Genomic DNA, 18,969 nt, shown 5'->3' with positions numbered 1-18,969 from the left:
AATAAATAACATGTGAGTGCACCATAGGAGTCCAAAACCTGAAGCCTTTTTGATTTACGTATTTAAGGAGGTTTATCATTCTCAATCCTCCTTCTTTACAAAAGATATAAAACCAATCAATTCAAACCTAAAATTAAATCCTGAGCCAACAAATTATAATCTGTCTATCAATGAATCCTATTAAGGAAAAGAATATTTTCTGGCCCATAAAATCAATATAGTGATATAGTTTTAGATTTACACAAGCAAAATATATTGCATGGGATTCAAACGATAGAATGTTTCTTCTTTTGGATCACTCCTTTTTTTGAACAGGTGCTTGTTGTATAGTTAATTTATGTTTAGGCTTGGAAACAGAGGATGAAATCCTGGCCTCATTGAAGTCGATGGCAAAACTCCCACTGACATCAATAGGGCCAAGATTGCACCCTGCAAGTTTTGATGCTCAATATAATGTGTTCATCCAGAGGGGTTCAAAGGCTCCAAACTGAATGATAAATTCAAGTTATTTGTGTTTTCTGCAACGTGTTCCATAATAGAAACACATGTTGCACAGAACATTGTTGATCATACTGCATCCATCTGGTCTGAAGTGCTTTGCCACAGGTGATAGCCTGCTGTTCTCAACAAGTCTCGGATGATCTACTAAATGATCAGATAAGCCCTTTTTATTTTTTTACTCCAGTAGAATGCTTGTTATTTGGTGTAGGTGATTTACGCACAATTTCTGTTATGGCAACTGTAAAACGTTGAAAAATTATAGTGCTTTTATGTCTTCTCCTATCTGACTATCACAGTGGATGTTTGCCAACTCTACAGCTTGATGTGATATGTGCATAAGATCTTTTGAAGTTTCACTTGTGAGAAGAATTTTTCTTGAAGTTCAGCAATACTTCATATTTTTTGCTCTTTCTGTAAAAGATCCGTGCTTGTGGTTTGAAAGTATCTATTCAAGGATTTATTTGGAAGTTTGTCTTTTTGTGAGACAGGGCAAGGTGCAGAAGGATAACGATTGTAATATTTTTTTAAAATCAATTTGCGACATGATTATACTTCATAAATGACTTGCACCCTTCATAAGCTTGGGGTTTAGGGTAAGATATATTGTAATAAATACAGCATACCCCCAATATGCTACTACTGCTTATATGGAATCTCTTTACTGGAGGTTTGTGTGATGGGTTCCCCCCAGGATGCCACCTGGAACTGGAGTACCACTGAACCCTCTGACCCACCAGCCTGGGCTCCCTCTCCCACGCCCGATCCTACACTTTCACCAGCATACACACGGGTAGGGACACACCCAGCTGCAGTTACATAAAGACTTTGACCAGACCCTGCATGTGAACCAACAATAGAGAGGCTACAGCCAAAATAACCACCAGCTTCCCAGCCTAGACCAGAGAGCTGTACCATCCTGCCCTCGTCAAAACCCTGACTAGTGTGAATTTATTAACCAGTTCGCCTCCCCCTCAATGTGGAAAGGAAATGCAATAGCCTTTGCCCCTTGAGCTACGATTTCCCACACACTTCACTGCAACTCACTGAGTTAAATAAAGCAAAAACAAGTTTATTAACTACAAAAGATGGATTTTAAGTGATTATAAGTGATAACGAACTGATCAAAGCAAATAAACAAAATAAACAAAAATGTAAACTAAGCCTAAGATACTAGAAAGATAGGATATGAATTACCAAATTCTCAACCTGAGAGATGGTACAAGCAGGCTTACAGATTCTTAAGGGACAAGCTGCACTTGCTTTACAGCTTGGAATCCCCAGATCTTTCATACAGAGGGGAATCCCTTTCGCCTGAGTCCAGCACTTTCCCCAGTTCAGTCTTTGTTGCTCAGGTGTTTCCAGGCTTCGTCTTATGTGGGGCATGAAGAATCACAGATGGTGTCACTCCCTGCCTTATGTAGCTTTAGCATATGGCTGGAACCCTTTGTTCCAAAACTCAGTTTGTGGAAAAACACTGACATCCCAAGATGGAATCCAGAGACGTATGGCCTGGTCTCATGATCTTGTGGAGGTATAGCAGCCATTACTTACCCTTTTGCTCTTGCTATTCTGGTGCTGATTTCAATATCCAATTTTCCATTTCCTACAATGATTCTTCCTAAGTAGCAATAATTTCTCACTTGCCATACAGCTCAATCATCCATAGGGATCCTGCATGTTTTCCCAGGATCCTTGCATATGACCATAGTTTGCTCAGTATATTACAATCTGTCAGAATTGATTGATACAAAAATTTTAAAATCATAATTATACTGGCATCAGAAGGCAATTATAAAGGGAGATGAAAATTTAAATCTAATGGAGATCAAGAGAGGAGTCAGACAAGGTTGTATAACGTCACCTTCTTGATTGAACATTTATAGAGTGTTTGATTAAATTAATTGAGGAAACAGAAGAAGGTATAAAGATGAATGCAAAATTGGTGAATAACATTTCTCTGTGCAGATGACACAATACTGTTGGCTGATTCAGAAGGTCTGATGAAATGAGTGGAGATTATAGTTTATACAGCAGACTTTTGTACATATTTAATTTTAAGTATGTAAATAATCAGTTAACTTCAATGGGAATATTGGTAATGTTAAAATTAAGCATTTACATGAGTCTTTGCGGGTTTTAGAGCATGGTATTTTTGTCATGGGATATGGTGCTTATCTTGTACATGGTTGGGAAAGAGGAAGGATGCTGGAAACGTAACTGAATGGTGAATTGATTACAACAAAACTAAATAGATCAGATGACCCTTAGGAACTGTTTACTTCTGCTCTTCAGTAGCACTCTATAATGGGGCCTGATCCTAAATCGAAAATGTAAAGGGGAGTCTTTCCATTGACTTCAATGGGCTTTGAATCAGACCTGTATATTGTACAACTGGAAGTTCTTTCTTGCTGAAGGCTGTAACGTTCAAGAGGAAATTGCCATTTTAGTCTAGATATAATTATTGTAAATAAGATTTTATGCATTCCTTCAGTAATGTTTGCACAGGAAATTCTTTGTAGTAAAGACTGAGGTATGGGATTAGTATAGCTGGTAACTTCCTTGACTTTGGTTATGTGACTCTTGATTCTGTATTTGATAAAAATAAAATTACTTTTCTTATCTTAAATGTATAATAGGATCTACCAGAATTACTTTGGCATAGTTTGTTTGATCAATTTTTCTACAGTGAACAAAGTTGGTTTTAATACACTTTTTTTACTCTTTTGTTTTAAACAGTGTTATACAGTATGAACTATTGGGTATGTTTATTTTAAACAACCTTGTAATCCCTAAGAAGTCTGTTTACACAAGGCATTGTAATATGTAAACACAAATGTCAATATTAATTATGACACCAAGCTCAGGGGAACTTTTACATATTGCTTTGGGCATTTTTTCAAAATATACAAGAACATTATACTGTAAATGTTTGATGGTAACTTGTAGGAGTATTAAAGAGGTTATTTATGATCTATCAACTCCTGTAAGAAAAATGATTAAAGATTAGATGAAAAGCAGATTAATTAGCTGCAATGTTATTGCAGTAGCAATGGCATTACAAGAATAACTAACTTAAAGCTACTGTTTCTTAAAATAGCAGCTAAATCAGATAGCTATGAATAAGCTGGCATTTTAATAATAAAACTGTTTCCAAATGGAATAAAGATAAAAGGTTAACATTGAAATGAGCATTCTATTTGGCACTATGATTTGCTTAGTTATTTATTTAATGCTGGGAGTGCTCAACACTTTACAAGACACAAAGATAAATGCAGTTTCTGCATTTCCAACAGGACCATGATCTGTGAATTAACTAGCCGAACACAGGCACTTTCTAGGCTATAGTTTGGACCTCTCTGGAAGAAAACAGAAAGGTGCATAAACTCTGACAAGTCATGTGTAAAAGTATAATTAGGCAGGCCAAAAAAGAATTTGAAGAGCGACTAGCAAAAGACAAAAACTAACAGCAAAAAATGTTTAAGTACATCCAAAGCAGGAAGCCTGCCAATCGGTGGGACTCCTGGATGATCAGAATGCTAAAGGAGCACACAAGGAAGACAAGGCCATTGCAAAGAAGCTAAATTTAATTCTTTGCATCTGTCTTCACTGCAGAGGAAGACAGGGAGATTCCAACATGAGAGCCATACTTTTTAGGTGACAAAATCTAAAGACCTGTCCTAGATTGAGGCGTCAGTAGATGAGGCTTTGGAACAAATTGGTAAATTAAACCGTAATAAACCAGATGGTATCCAACTAAGAGTTCTGAAGGACCCCAAATATGAAATTGCATAATTACTAACTATGGTATGCAATCTGTTGCTTAAATCAGCCTTTGTACTAGATGATGTGAAGCTAGCTAATGTAACTTTGATTTTTTTTAAAAGTCTCCAGAGGCAATCCTGGCAATTACAGGCCATAAGCCTAAATTCAGTATCAGGCAAATTGGTTGAAACTTTAGTAAAAACTTGAATTATCAGACATACATGAACATGATATGTGGGAGAAGAGTCAACACAGCTTTTGTAAAGGAAAATTATGCCTCACCAATTTATTTATTAGTATTCTTTGAGGTTGCCAGTAAGTATACGGACAAGGTGATCCAATTGATATAGAATCATAGAACCATAGGATTAGAAACCATAGAACTGCAAGGGTCTAAGATACAGAATTTGTTGTGTTTCAACCATCCAAGACAGATGACTATCCAGTCTCTTTTTGAAAACCTTCAGTGAAGGAGATTCCACAACTTCTCTAGGCAGTTTGTATAATATAGTACACAGCTACATGTGAAAGGATTTAAATTCTTCATTTTACTTTAAATGTTATTTTCTAGATTATTCCTAAACAGCATACATTATCAGAAACAACAGGAATTTACCTGAAAATGGTTTGCTTAATTTCTATGTGGCTATTTTAATGCACACGGGGAGAAATATCTCCTTAAATTTGTTATATCACTTACCCTTTAAACTTTGCAACCCTAAAAATTAGTATACTTGACAGGAGGGTGCCACTATACTTCAACTTTCAGAAAGCCTTTGGCAAGGTCTTAGATCAAAAGCTTTTAAGCAAAGTAAGCAGTCATGGGGTAAATGGGAAGGTCCTCTCATGGATCAATAACAGGTTAAAAGATAAAAAACAAAGGGTAGGAATAAAGAGTCAGTTTTCACAGTGAAAAGAGGTAAATAGTGGGATCCCCAAAGTATCTGTACTGGGACTGGTAGAGTTCAACATTATCATAAATGATCTGGAAAAGGGGGTAAACCGTGAGGTGACAAAGTTTGCAGATGATACTAATTTACTGAAAATAATTAAGTCCAAAGCTGACTGTGAAGAGTGACAAAGGAATCTCACCAAATTGGATGTCTGGGCAACAAAATGGCAGATGAAATTCAATGTTGATAAATGGAAAGTAATGCACATTGGAAAAAAAATAATCCCAACTATACATACAAAATTATGGGGTCTAAATTAGTTGTTTTGACTCAAAATAGTGGTTAGTTTACAATTGTGGATAGTTCTCTGAAACCATCTGCTCAATGTGTAGCAGCAGTCATAAAAGCAAACAGAATGCTTCCACTAGGAAGAGGATAGATAATAAGACAGAAAATATCATAATGCCACTATATAAATCCCTGGTACTTCCACACCTTGAACATGCATAGAGTTTTGGTCGCCCCATCTCAAAAAAAGATATATTAGAATTGAAAAAGCTATAGAGAAGGGCAAAGTAAATGATGAGGGGTATGGATCAGCTTCTCTACGAGGAGAGATTACAAAGACTGGGACTATTCAGTTTAGAAGAGCTATGACTAAGGGGGGATATGATAGAAGTCTATAAAATCATCAGTGGTGTAATTTACCCCTTCACATAATACAAGAACCAGAGATCACCCAATGAAAATAATAGGCTCCCACACATTTTCTTGTGAGCTATACTGTCACCTACCGCACCACAACTTTACTTTTTGCTCCTGGCTGTCCTCATTGTCACAGGTGGGTGAATCCACACACACACACACACACACACACACACACAAGTGTGCTCCCCTCAGATTCCAGCTCTCCACTTCAGCAGCTCCCACAGCAATGTAACAGACAGAAAATCACTATGGCCTGCTGCTGCATCCCTGATGTGAATCACTTCATCATGACAGAGGAAAGCACAAGCCATTTGCTTTGTTCAACGTAGGGGAAAAAATTAGCATTAGTCATGTAGGAAAACCAAAATGCATCAAAATTCTGCTGCCAAACGTGTAAATCTTGTATAAAAATTCCAAATCCTTGTAACTTCAGATGAAAACAGATAAACCCGCTCAGAATGTTAACTGGCTCCCCTAGCACTAAACCTGAAACCACATGGAGAAGTGCAGATATCCAAGTTGAAATAACACAAATCTGTCCTAAATCAAATTCGTAAGTAAAAACTGTTTGTGGAGAGTGTGCATGACATATGTGCAGTGTAGATATTAGAATAAGGAAGACAAAAACTGGAAGGATGTTTTGTTCTTTCTCCTGTGCCAGCCAGGTGTTCAGAGCTGGCAGTCTCAAGTTGTCTATCAGTGAGTGCATTATTAGGCCTTGTGCAGTGTGCAGCGGGGAACACAGGGTTGTTATGTTCTAATGCTAGTGTGAGTGCAGGCTTTGTAAAGGCACAACTAGGATTAAGCATTAGGCATAGTCCTTCCCATTCAGAGGAAGTAAATTACAAAGAACTTGCACCACCACTGCTTTGCTTTCAAGAACACAAGACAAAGAGGTGCATGGGGTTGGTGGAGAATGGTCATGGGTGAGGAGACGTGGGTTTAGGTGTGACAAAAAGGTGCAAATAAGGCCTTTAGCTATGCATTCCCTTCTCTGGCCTTACCCCTGCTACAAGGTTGGCATAATTTGATGACCATGCAGCAGCACTCTCCTTGATAAAAGACCATCTTCCCCTGCACTACCTGACTTATGCAACACTCTGAACTTTGGGAGTGTTACACTCTGCACCTGCACAGGATTAAGGCTTTTTATTGATGTTACATAAATTGTAAGCTCTATAGAGGGTGATAGGAGGATGGCACAGCCTTGCGGCAAATTGCTTACTACCTTAAAAGACAAAAGGTGCCAATGAAGGGTAAGGGAAAGGGTTGCAGCTCCCATTCAGACTGGCAAGGTGATAATTGGTTCACAATTCATCATTAATTATTATTTGTATTAGTGAAACACTCAGAAATCCCAATTAGGAATGGTACCCCATTGTGTAAGATGCTCTGCCAAAACCATAATAACACACATTACCTAACCTAATGTGTTTATGATCTAAATTGGGACACGGTACAACAAATGAGTGCAACAAACAAATGTTTGAGAGGGGATAAGGTAACAGTGAGAGAAGTAATTACATAAGTGAGCTTTGGGCCTGATCCAAAGCCTGTTGAAGTCAATGGGATTCTTTCCATTGATTTCTGTATGACTTGATCAGGCCCTATGTGCACAGTTAGATGGTCACAACTTATTCAAAGGTCTTTAAACAAAAAATAAAGCAGCTAGTTGTAATGTCTACTGACCACTTGCCTAGCCCTTTAGTTATTTTCTTGTTTAAAATGTGCAGTGTCAATAAACTGTCACCAACTGGCTCTTTACCCACCCATATATAACTGGCTAATTTCTTGTAGGTGTACTGTCTTTTTTTATAATGCCCTGTTACAATTGTCAATATTATCCCTCGTGCAATTTCTTTGACTCCTGGGCTTACTGCATTTAAGTACCCTGCATTATTGCTTACACCAGGTGTGAATTTGGTTCAAAATATTAAGATCAGCAATGGCTTTATCACAACAATATTGCAGGCAAATAAGTTTTCTCTGAGTCCATCAGATTCAGGCTGATAGAAGGTGCTACTTAGGGCAGCTTCTGGTTGCAAATTTCAAAGGTTTCTTGACATGCCTGTAGATCTTGCTTTACTGCTTCTTTCTTGTCACCAGCAGCCTCAGATAAGTAACGCCAGTATGAGGGCCGAGTGCTGCACCCCTTTATGACAGCAATTCTATTGAAGTCAAATGAATTACACCAGTGTGGAACTGATGTATGTGAAGTTGGCCACAGGCCTATAGTCTTTGATCATATTCAGTCAGAAATATTACTCCTTGCTCATGAAGTATTGGGAACCAAGAACTTTTCCAACAGAGACAGCACTTTGTTTCAGATATATCTTATCAGTCTCTCTCTCTCTTCTTGGGCTGTCTGTGAGGGGTTTTTTATTTTTAATCCATTCTTATCCCTTGCTCAATACTTAATCTGAGCCTACAAGATTTACCTCAGGGTTCCCATCATAATATTTAAGCAGCAGAGAGAAATTCTTCTCCTCATTAGTCAGTGCCTTGCTCTGTTACAGATTTTGTGCAGCCACTCATCTCTGCAACTCTCATGACTATTTTGGCCAGATAGGCCTTTTGTACCAATTCATTATTATCCATGACAGAGTTTTCTCTGTGCAGTGACTGCAGACAGAGCAGCTGACCTTGCTCTCATTCTTGATGCTCTTGCATTTTAATGCTGGATATAGTATTGCTGTGAGACACAAGAAAAGCCATTCAAAATATTTATTAACATATTAAACTACTGCTGAACCAAGTGTAGAAAGCCTACAACATTCTGCAATGCCTTATAGGATGTGAAAAAAAACTACAGTGGTGGAATCTATTCCTTTTATCCTGGTATGTGGGAAAAGGGAGTATTTGGAGGGTAGTGGGAGTTTTGTGGTGGTTATTTGAGAAAGGAAACAAATTTCACTTAATTTTATTGGATAAAGAATATATGATTTTTGCATATTTGCATTCAAATTCCTATGGAGCATGTTTACAAATGAATGCAGTATCAGGGTTCAATAAGTGTTCCCAGCTGCAGTGGAGAAGCATGGTAGCTGAATGTTTCCGTTACAAGATCAATAACAATATGTCTAATCAATGGGACTCTGGCCAATCTTAGTGTTAAACATAAGGACTGGACAGTTTCTGAGTGTCTTCTGGGGAACCCACAGGGTAATTGTAGCTGGAAGATAAGTGTTCTAGCCTTGTTAGGTCAGGACTGTTATCCAGAACATATATTTTCATCCTTCTTTCAGTATAACCCTACTCACTTGATTTTGAATCAGGTAACAGAACCTAGATACTACAGTGACTGCATTCTAGAAGTGTAGACAGATGTATCTCATTAGGCCATACCGATCCTCCCACCACTCTCCATCTGCTAACTCTGCAAGTGCTGCCTCAGACCAGGAACCAGAGGCACAGAGATGGAACATGTGGAAAGGACTGGCTTATGCAGTTAGGTATGATGGTAGTTGGAAGCAGGGATAGGGTCTGCTGGTGCTTACAAAAAGAGAGGGAGGCCATGATCAAGGGAGGGAGGGAGAGAGAAAGATCAGATTCAGAAAGGAAGTTGGAGATACTGTTTTAAAAAAAAAAGAGCAAGAAACACAGACAGAAGGAGTGGAATTAACTTGGCACTTGTCCATCACAGAGGCTATGTCTACACTACTACGATAAATCGACCTGCATTACGCAACTACAGCTATGTGAATAATGCTGGAGTCAACATATCTTAGGTTGAGTTACCGTGGGGTCTACACTGTGAGGGGTTGATGGGAGAAACTCTCCTGCCAATTTACCTTACTCTTCTCATCGAGGGTAGAGTACAGGGGTTGACTGGAGAGCGATTTGCAGTCAATTTGGCAGGTCTTTACTAGACCCACAATTGATCGCCGGTAAATCGATCTCAGAGCATCGATCACAGCTGTAGTTTAGACCTATCCTTAGAATCTTAATCACTAAAACGACTCATTCTAAGGGCCAAGAGGTCATCATCAATCTTCAAATTGAACATTCCATTAAAGTGAATTAGTAAGTTTAGAACTATTTGGTTATAATTGGCCAGTTAGCTAATAGCCAAAGCTTAGCAAAGGGAGAATTTGTGGCAGGGCTGAAAAAATTGGGCCCGATTCTCCTCTTTCACTAGTTTTACATTAGTGTAGCTCTGTTGATTTCAGTGGAGATGGTTCTGTTTTACACTGGAGTAAATGAGAGGAGCATCAGAACAGCTAAATCTGGATCCTGATGAGTTAATTATCATTTAATGATAAGGGAACAGGGGAGTCTGCATGGAAGAATTTGATGAAAAAGAGACTAAGCTGTCAAGACGAGGGCCAAGAGAGAGAGTGAGAAAAATCTTGGCAGACACCAGAAGGATACAATATTGCACTAAATTATTTGAGCCTAGAATGTGGCAGAGGGACTAGCAGTAAGCAGCAGACTCAATTAGTAGAGACTCTGATTTCCTAGCAGTACCTCAAGCAGAAAAAGTAGAAGATAGCTTCAGAAGGCATATAATCAATTTGCTCTGAAAACTTCCTGGTGGTTGCATTCCATCATGAAGAGCAGGATGAGTTCCATCTGCCACAAACTTTCTCTACTTAGGCAGAAGAGGAGTATGTGAGATGGGTCCAGCAGAAAACCCAAGAAAACTTCCTAGCACAATGGAAAAGAAGAAAGCTAGAGAAAGATGACAGAGGATGTAACCTATGAGTAAGGAGATAAGGAAAGCTCAAGCTAACTCTTTCGACTTAGAAACATCAGAGAGAAACAAAGTAACAAGTGAGACTGATGAGGAGAGCTTTGAGCAGTATCTGAGGGAGTAGAATGAACTGGATATGAGATATGGAGGAGAGAGCCAGGAGATAATTTATTGGGAAGACGGGAGGGGAAAAAGCTAGAAGAGCTATTAGCTTCATTTGTTACAATGAAGGCTTGGAATCTGGATGATTTTGTAAAATCAGTGGGAAGACCTTAACTCCTCGTAATTCACATATTATCCACACCTGGTGCTTTCTAGAGCCACAGACAATGAGAGAGCTGTTGCTGTACTTTCCAATTACATCTCAATTCATTAAAATGGTCATTACTAGGCTTCCTTTAAGTGTGTGAGTTCAAAATGTAAGAGAGAGTTCAAAAACAATGGTATTTTTGTGCATTATGCTTATATTACATGGATGATGTGTTCTATATGAGGAGTTTAGTTCTTGGGCTGCTTAGCTGAAACATAAGGTAATATTAAAAAAAATTGTATTGGTTTGTGAGCAAAAGTTTTTAGATTACAACATATTATGTAGATGGTACATATTTTAGTTCCAGTAGAGAACTTAGGCTGAAATTGGTTCTTGTTTACACCATTGTTCAGACTAATTCTATTTAAGACAATATTACTCTGGATTTTACACTGGTGTAACTGAGAGCAGAGTTTGGTTCCTTGTATGGTTTTGAAGCATTTACTGTTAATTTGTTGAGCTTCAGAGTGATTCTATATTTAGTGGGTGAAAATGTTTTATATTATGTCTAATATAAGAGGTATTTATGTCTGTGCAAATCCCATTTTTAAGGATTATTGTGAATAAAGTTGCAGCAAATAAAGTTAATGCACAAGAACTGTGGGCAGTATATGTTTCTAATCTGGCAATTTCATTGTGTTTCATTTTTGGGTTTCATTTATTATTATTCATTTACAACAAATATCTTTTCATTTCAGATAAGAACATCTATCATTTGGGCTACTCCAAATATCTCCTTTGTAATCCCTTTATGGGTTATAATACTAGCAATACTCCTTGGATTGTTGGTTCTGGCTATTTTGACCTTAGCTTTGTGGAAGGTATGTTGTATTATTATTATTTACTTAATGAAACTTGGAAGGATATTTACAAGATTTAGGATGACCAACCAAAAAAAAAAAAGAGAGAGAGAGAGAGAAAGAGGGAGAGAAATTGGAACCTGTGACCTTTAAGAGTTTGGAGCAAAAGCAACAATAGACTTATGTTGTCTTTGATGTAGCATATGATGACATGCTTATGTAGCTGACTTTTGTGAAGGGACATTGTTTTCAAAGTCTTCTTTGTTATGAAAGTCTGGTTATAAATGGTTTTACAGAGTTTGGCTCTGATTCTAAAGACTTATGATCTTCTTTCTGGAGTGTTTAGGTTCACAAAGAGTTTTGGTTTCATTTTCCTTGAATCTTTAAGGAACTGCCATTTTTGTTAGCACCTAATTATATAATCCCTCACCCAATTTGGGAGGAGATTACTTTTAAGGAGATTTCTTTTAATATTACCAGGTTGTCTCTGATTTTTTTTTAATTACAAGTTATCAGATTCGCAGTCAGTGAGTTGATTGATTTTTATTTCACAGGTTTTAAGACAATCTGCTTCTTCAGGGTTCCTGGCAACATCCCTTATAACACTAGAAGTTGAAGTAGTTTCATACCCATCACTTAGTCCTTGGAAAAAGTGTCATCTCTCAATGATCTTTAATCGAGCCCTCTAAAATGGCCCCCCAACTCAAGGCCAGCTGCTCATCCCTTTGTCACTTTATTTCACTGATTTGAAATTCCTTCAGTAATTGTGCCTTACTGTAACCACTTCTGAATTGGGATAAACACAAACTGTGTCATTAGAGTTACTGTTGATGACAAAATTCAAATCAGGTTTTTAATAGTGGCTGTCATAAGCAGCTTTACTAAATTTAGATTTTTGTTTACACTCTGGGGTCCAATCCAGCTTTCCTCGTCCACCTAAAACCTAAAACTCCTACTGTCTTCACAACGAATGTTATGAATAGAAAATAATTAATAATCTAGTCAGACTTTCAGAAGAACATATCACTGCAATATAGCACCCTGGGATGCAAAATGTTATTGTCCATTGAGAATGCTGTATTATCTCTCTGGCACCAAAGGGTGAAATTCTGGTTCCATTGAAGTCAATGAGAAGGTTGCTATTGACATCAGTGAAGCCTGGACTGCATTCAAAGAATGGAAAGTGCTTTTCAAAACAATAGGGAGACACGGTCGGGTCAGATGGCTACAGGAGCCTGATATATTAGCCCCAGGTTAAGTAGGTCCCTTTTCCCTGGGTAAGGTAACAGGGAAGGTTCCAGAACAATCAGGGACTTTCTGGAAACAGTTAAAGCAGACAGGCTGATTAGAACACCTGCAGCAAATCAAGAAGCTGCTAGAATTAATTAAGGCAGGCTAATCAGGGCACCTGGGTTTAAAAAGGAGCTCACTTCAGTTTGTAGTGCGCATGTGGGGAGCTGAGAGTGAGAACGTGTACTGTTGGAGGACTGAGGAGTACAAACATTATGAGACACCAGGAGGAAGGTCCAATGGTGAGGATAAAGAAGGTGTTGGGAGGAGGCCATGGGGAAGTAGCCCAGGGAGTTGTAGCTGTCACACAGCTGTTCCAGAAGGCACTCTACACAGCTGCAGTTCACAGGGCCCTGGGCTGGAACCCGGGGTAGAGGGTGGACCCGGGTTCCTCCCAAACCTCCCAACTCCTTATCCAACACAGGAGGTTCCACCTGAGGGGAGGGTCTCTAGGCTGTTCCCCGACCCACATGGTGGATCAGCAGAGACTGTGGGGATTGTTCTTACTTTTTTTCCCCCATGCTGGCCAGTGATGAGGTTATCTGAGTGAATAGCAGATTTGAGCCACGAAAATGGCCAAACTGAGAGCTACTGTGAATCTCTGAAGTGAGTAAAATCCGCCAATAAGCGCAGGACCCACCAAGGTAGAGGAGGAACTTTATCACAACATGTATTAAATAATAATAGTGCAGCATCCTACATGGACAGAATCGCTATTTCTTCTGAAAGGACAGGTACCATATGATGGACCGGAGGCTTTTCTCTATTCACAGCATTTCTAATGTTTTCCTCTGTAGTGCATGTTTCCCTTGTTCTTAATTTTTCTCTACAAAAATACATTTAATTGGAGAAAAAAAGTAACAAATTGTGTATGCATGATGGAAGGAAGGCAAAGACATTACTACTATTGTTCATTTCTTTGAATTTATTACAATGATTTATACTTATCTCAGTCAGATGTCCTATGCCACCCCTCTGTATTCATTTTTATTATGTATTTTATCATATGATGGGACTTTTTTATGTCACTACTTTGGTGCTGTTTATGCCTTTCCTGTAGAACCTTAAATTCACTAGAATACATTTAACATTTTATTTATATATAGTAGCTACAGAGCAAAAAATGGTGGCATTTAAGGTGATCTCACAAGATGCTAATCTCCTTCAACTCCCACTGACTTTAATAAGAGCTGAGGGTGTTAAGTAGTTTGCAGAATGGTTCTATTACATATCAGTGCATTCTTAAAATCTCCTGGAATTCCCAATATATAGTGGGTTTATATATATAATTACCAACATAAAGGGCAATGTCGCTGCTCCCAAGAGCTTATAAACAATGGGCCCAATTCCACAACCCCTATTCAAGTGAGTAGTTCATACTTATGCAAATAGTTCTGTTGACTCCATGTGAGAGCTAGGAGCGAAGAAGAGCCCCTAAGTTAAGGCTCAATAAGGTGAGGGGTGGAGGTTAGAGGAAAGGAGCATGAGCTGCAGGAGAACAATCATGTGGCTGCCTTATTGTGATTTCTCTGTTGCTTTGTTTTCTGTAGTGCGGCTTCTTTGACAGAGCTAAACCTCCTCAAGACAACATGGCTGACAGGGAACAACTGACAAATGACAAGACTACTGATGCATAAAAAAGGAGAGTGAAGCTTCAATTCAGAGTCCTGCTCAAGCCTAAGAATGTGCTAAAGGTTAAATGAAGGATTTCTTCTACCAACAGACTTCCTTTGAAATTGCAAGTGCCATGATGTTGTAATCTGATCTATGCAACGTTTCTGAAAATTCACCACATGATGATGATCTTAGGCAGAAATCAGCCTTATCACTGCCTTAAAAACATAATCCTTCACTGTGCAAAGAGTTTTTGTACCATACTTCAGTCACTCTAGATTTTGACAGATGTTTTTGAACACATGTGGTGTGTTAAATCACTTTCAGAATACCCAAACCTTGCAAAGATGAAATGCCTGCATTGCTGTATCATCTAGAAGATGGATCAGGACAAAGCTTTCAAACACTACTGTATCATGCAGAATATTTTGACACCTCCCTAAGGATAAGAACTTCTATGAAATTGTGGCTCAGGGAGACAAGCAATATACTGGTACTGTGAAAGTACTTTTGAAGCAGAAAGGTAGTCTCTAAAGGACTTTATAGATGGGGCACAATTTATTTATTTTTCCACCTTTCTGGGGTGAGTATAAGATCTAATCGTAGATTCACAGTTTTAGAGAAGTAAATCATAACATGGAAATAATTTGCTTATCTTGTATGTAAGTAGACAAGTGGCCTGCACATTCAGAACAATTTTCTTGGCTACAAGGGTGATTTGGGGAGCAGGGGAATTTAAATATAATTGTATTGGAAGGGGCATAAATAAAATATTTTGTACCCTTTTCAACTTGTAGATGGCAGCACTGAATTCAGTGAATCAAATCCATTCTTGGTGTAAACTAGTGCAACATCAATTGAAGTCTGTGGGAATTTTTGTCCACCTTTTTGCTAGGGCTGAATTTCTAACCGCTATTTATGGGTACTTATTTCATTAAAATATCCTCTTAAAATGCTACTGCATATTTTGTTAAATTCATGATTATTGTGTCATAGGTGACAACACTTGATTGATTGATTTAAAAGGAATTATAAAATACAGACCTAACAACATGTTTAATGAGTTTAAGATATTTCAGCAAGTTAAGTTTTTGGGTAGAGTATCCTATAGTTATCTCATATTACAAAGAGTCTTGCAGAGAAGGTGCACTGAATTTGCATTCATATAAAAAGTAGGATGCAAATCATCCAAGGCTGAGATGACCCACAGAAGGAAAGACATTTTGTTGTAAAGGCAATAAAATGTTCATTTGTTTATTTGCTGCTTCTAAGATCAAAAGACTAGATCCATAATTCACCAGTAATTCTTTCTATAACATCAGTGAATGGCCTTTATTTAAGCTGGATTCATTCAGCTATAGAGCTGTGCAAACCATCTCTATAAAACCTTGGACCATCCTGTGCTTGTCCTGAGTTTGAAATTTGTTATGTTTTGTGAAATCTAGGAGGAGGACATTCATTTTCTCACACACACACACACACACACACACACACACACACACACACACACACACACACACACACACACACACACTCCTCATTCTCCTTCCTTCTTCCTAGCCGGTCTCCCTGCCCACCAAGCACCTGGGATTCCTATCTTCAGGGCGGCCAGTGGCCTCTTCTGATCCATCCTGCTACCTCCTGGGCTTTTTTGGATTGCTGGCATCTGTCTTCAGGGCAGGGAAAACCAGCAGGTAAGGTCAGTACTGTCAATCCCAAGAACCTTCCAAAGAACCCTGGAAATAGCTCAATTGGACATTCCACTATCTTACGGCAGCCAGCTCATGGACAGACCCATAAACCTCATGTCTGTAGCTAGAAAACCTGAGCACTAAAGGTCCATCTTAATGCCTCACATCAGTCTTCAAGGAAATCCTTGAGGGTTTTCTAGTGTTATGGGACATTATCTGCCCCTGAGGCTTAAGGAAAGGAGAGTTTCCCCAACCTCTTGTTTTCTGAAGAGGTAAGGAAAGTGCCTTACCACTTCCTGGGCCCCAAAAAACTCTTGAGACTGGGGACAGCAGCCCTCCCTATGCTGATTGTGCTGACCCCTTGCAAAACAAACTGCTACATTCATTTCACAAATACCCTTGCAAACCACACCCTGCAGGGTTCATACATCTCTGCATCCTCCACATTTCAGATTGACTTACACACACAGGAAAATGCAATGAGTTCATCTTTTGTAAATATTGAATTGTGTGTAGTAGTTTCTGAAACAAGTCCAGCCAGCCAAATAAATTCGCATCATCTGCACGACTCTCTTACTCTGATGAAATATTATCATTAAGAAATACTGAACATATGACTTTTATATGTGCAATATTTTATATTACCTATGTACCTGAAGCATGTTTACACTGGCATTTGTGGTTGTTTTTTAAACTTTTGAATATACTGATTGAGTACAATAAAAAAAGAACTAGAACAAACCCAGAAGGTTCTTTTAGTATGGATTCCAATTTGTTTTCAATCCTGCTTTGGCCAGACGAAGGGACTAGGTGACCTAATAAATCCTTTTGAGTTTGAACATCTATGGTTCAATTTTGAGCAATTCCACTTAATTTTAATGATGGGCAAAACATGTTCAGATACTAAATTTAAACAAAGGAAACCCACTCCATTCATTGCTGGGCCTGGCTGGAATCCATTGGCTGCAGCTGTATAATGTCACTGAAAACCAAATTAGAGGCACATCAACTGACAAATGGTTACTTTTGATCAAAAGCTGTGTTTTATATTTCTGCTTCTTTGTAGATTAAACTTCCTACACAGTAATGTCAGAAGCTTTGGGCTGTCAAGGACTGTAGTTTTGAGTCCCAATATTTGTGATTATAACTGGGTGGAAATTGCAAACAACTTTGAGAAGGCAACTTCTAGGGCTCAGTGTAGGTGAGGGAATTTCTCTTTAGAGCATTTATTCCCATGGAAAATAGCATCCTGTATATGGACAGTGGCATGGCAATTGCCATAATCTGTCACTCCCTCATGTAACTACTGTACCATACAATTATTCTTGACCAAATCCATCCATGATTATTCATTTCAATGGAGTCAAGCCAAAGATGAATTGATGAATGTGGCCTAGTCTCTGCATAAGTGATGTTGACCTCAAATTGCAGCACACCTATGTTGTCCCACTAATTGCCAAGAATGTAGAAGTCACAGGAAAGAGTGATGGGGTCAGAGGGAGTGAAGAATCAGAGGTTTGTAGCTAATATGATTTTCTTGTAATTGCCTACATGTTAATGAGAAAAAAGCTCTTGTCACATTTATGTGGATCACTTTTATAAACTTTCCTGTCCTCTCCAAATGATGCATTAAGAGACTTCGCAAGTTTTAAATATCTGCTGAAAATTGCACACCTTTTTTCTGAATCTCGAGTTGGTTCTTCTTTGAGTGCTTTCCCTGTGAGTGCTCCACTCTAGGTGTCGGTGCGTCCCTGCGCTGTTGATCGGAGATTTTTTGGTAGCAGTGCCTGGTCGGGACGCAGGCGCTCAGTTGGTATCTCCGGTCTCATTGGAATCTTCCTGAGTGCCTGCGTCCCGCACCCCTCTCAGTTCCTTCTCTGCGGCTTAAAATAGATCTGATGGAAAAATCCCTGCAGCCCCTTTCGGAGACGGGGAAAGTTAAACCCGCTCCTACATGCTCCCCGGCCAGAGCCGAACCATTTGGGGGCGCTGCTTCACCCTTTTTGGAGCAGAGGCAAGAACACCGCAGTCTCCTGGGAGAGACTCCAACAAGGGTAAAGGGGCTCCTGCGAGATCCTTACCCTCTGTGCTGACAGTGCCACAGGCAGGTGCCTCAGCCCTTTCTAAAGCCTCGGCCGCGGCTCCCACAGACCGCAGAGGCAGGAATCCAACCTCCCGTACCAGGAAGATCTCCGCAGCACAGAGCGCCTCAGCGCTAAAAATAGCTGTGGTGCTGACTGAGCGCTCTGCCCCGGTGCCGGGAAGAATGTCGGCATCGAGCCCGCCTCCTGCCCCAGCACCGGCAGCGGACCCCTGCAGGGGACTTCTAACAGACTTGCGGTACCGCTGTCCAATGCTAGTGTGGTGTAGTAGCTAATTTCACTTTCCAGTGCTAATGTGCTAGAACGCAATCCAGGCTCAGCGCAGCCCAGGGAGCAGGAGCAGCAGTTCCTCACTGAATGAGATCTATCAGTGCCACCTGAGCTTAACTCTCCGCTCCTGGATACCAGGGCTCACTCTTCAAACAGCCGCTCTCACCTGAGCTGGCTACCTTCACTGACAACGAACCCGATATACAGCAGCGGGCGGAGTTCTCCTCACCTGCCTCTCCTCCTCCACTGGACCCTCTTCCACCTCAGGCTACAGTCCTCAGTCATCAGCCTCAGTTTCCCTACTTTGCCCCCCCCCATGGACGGAATCTGGGTTC

At 39.5% G+C, this 18,969-nt stretch overlaps 1 protein-coding gene across 1 annotated transcript in view; it reads left to right on the top strand.

Annotated features, from left to right (window-relative positions):
* Positions 1 to 16,073, top strand: part of ITGA8 (integrin subunit alpha 8) — a 173,555-nt gene extending 157,482 nt beyond the window's left edge. The window contains exons 29-30 of the mRNA XM_038392475.2: positions 11,566 to 11,688; positions 14,508 to 16,073. Of these exons, the coding sequence (XP_038248403.1) occupies positions 11,566 to 11,688; positions 14,508 to 14,594 (210 nt within the window). The 3' untranslated portion in view covers positions 14,595 to 16,073. The remainder of the gene's footprint in view (positions 1 to 11,565; positions 11,689 to 14,507) is intronic.
* Positions 16,074 to 18,969: the final 2,896 nt, after the last annotated feature.

This window comes from Dermochelys coriacea, chromosome 2 (assembly GCF_009764565.3).
Source record: "Dermochelys coriacea isolate rDerCor1 chromosome 2, rDerCor1.pri.v4, whole genome shotgun sequence".
Classification (NCBI taxonomy): domain Eukaryota; kingdom Metazoa; phylum Chordata; order Testudines; family Dermochelyidae; genus Dermochelys; species Dermochelys coriacea.
Note: the sequence above shows the minus strand (reverse complement) of the source record. Positions and strands in the feature narration are given on the sequence as shown.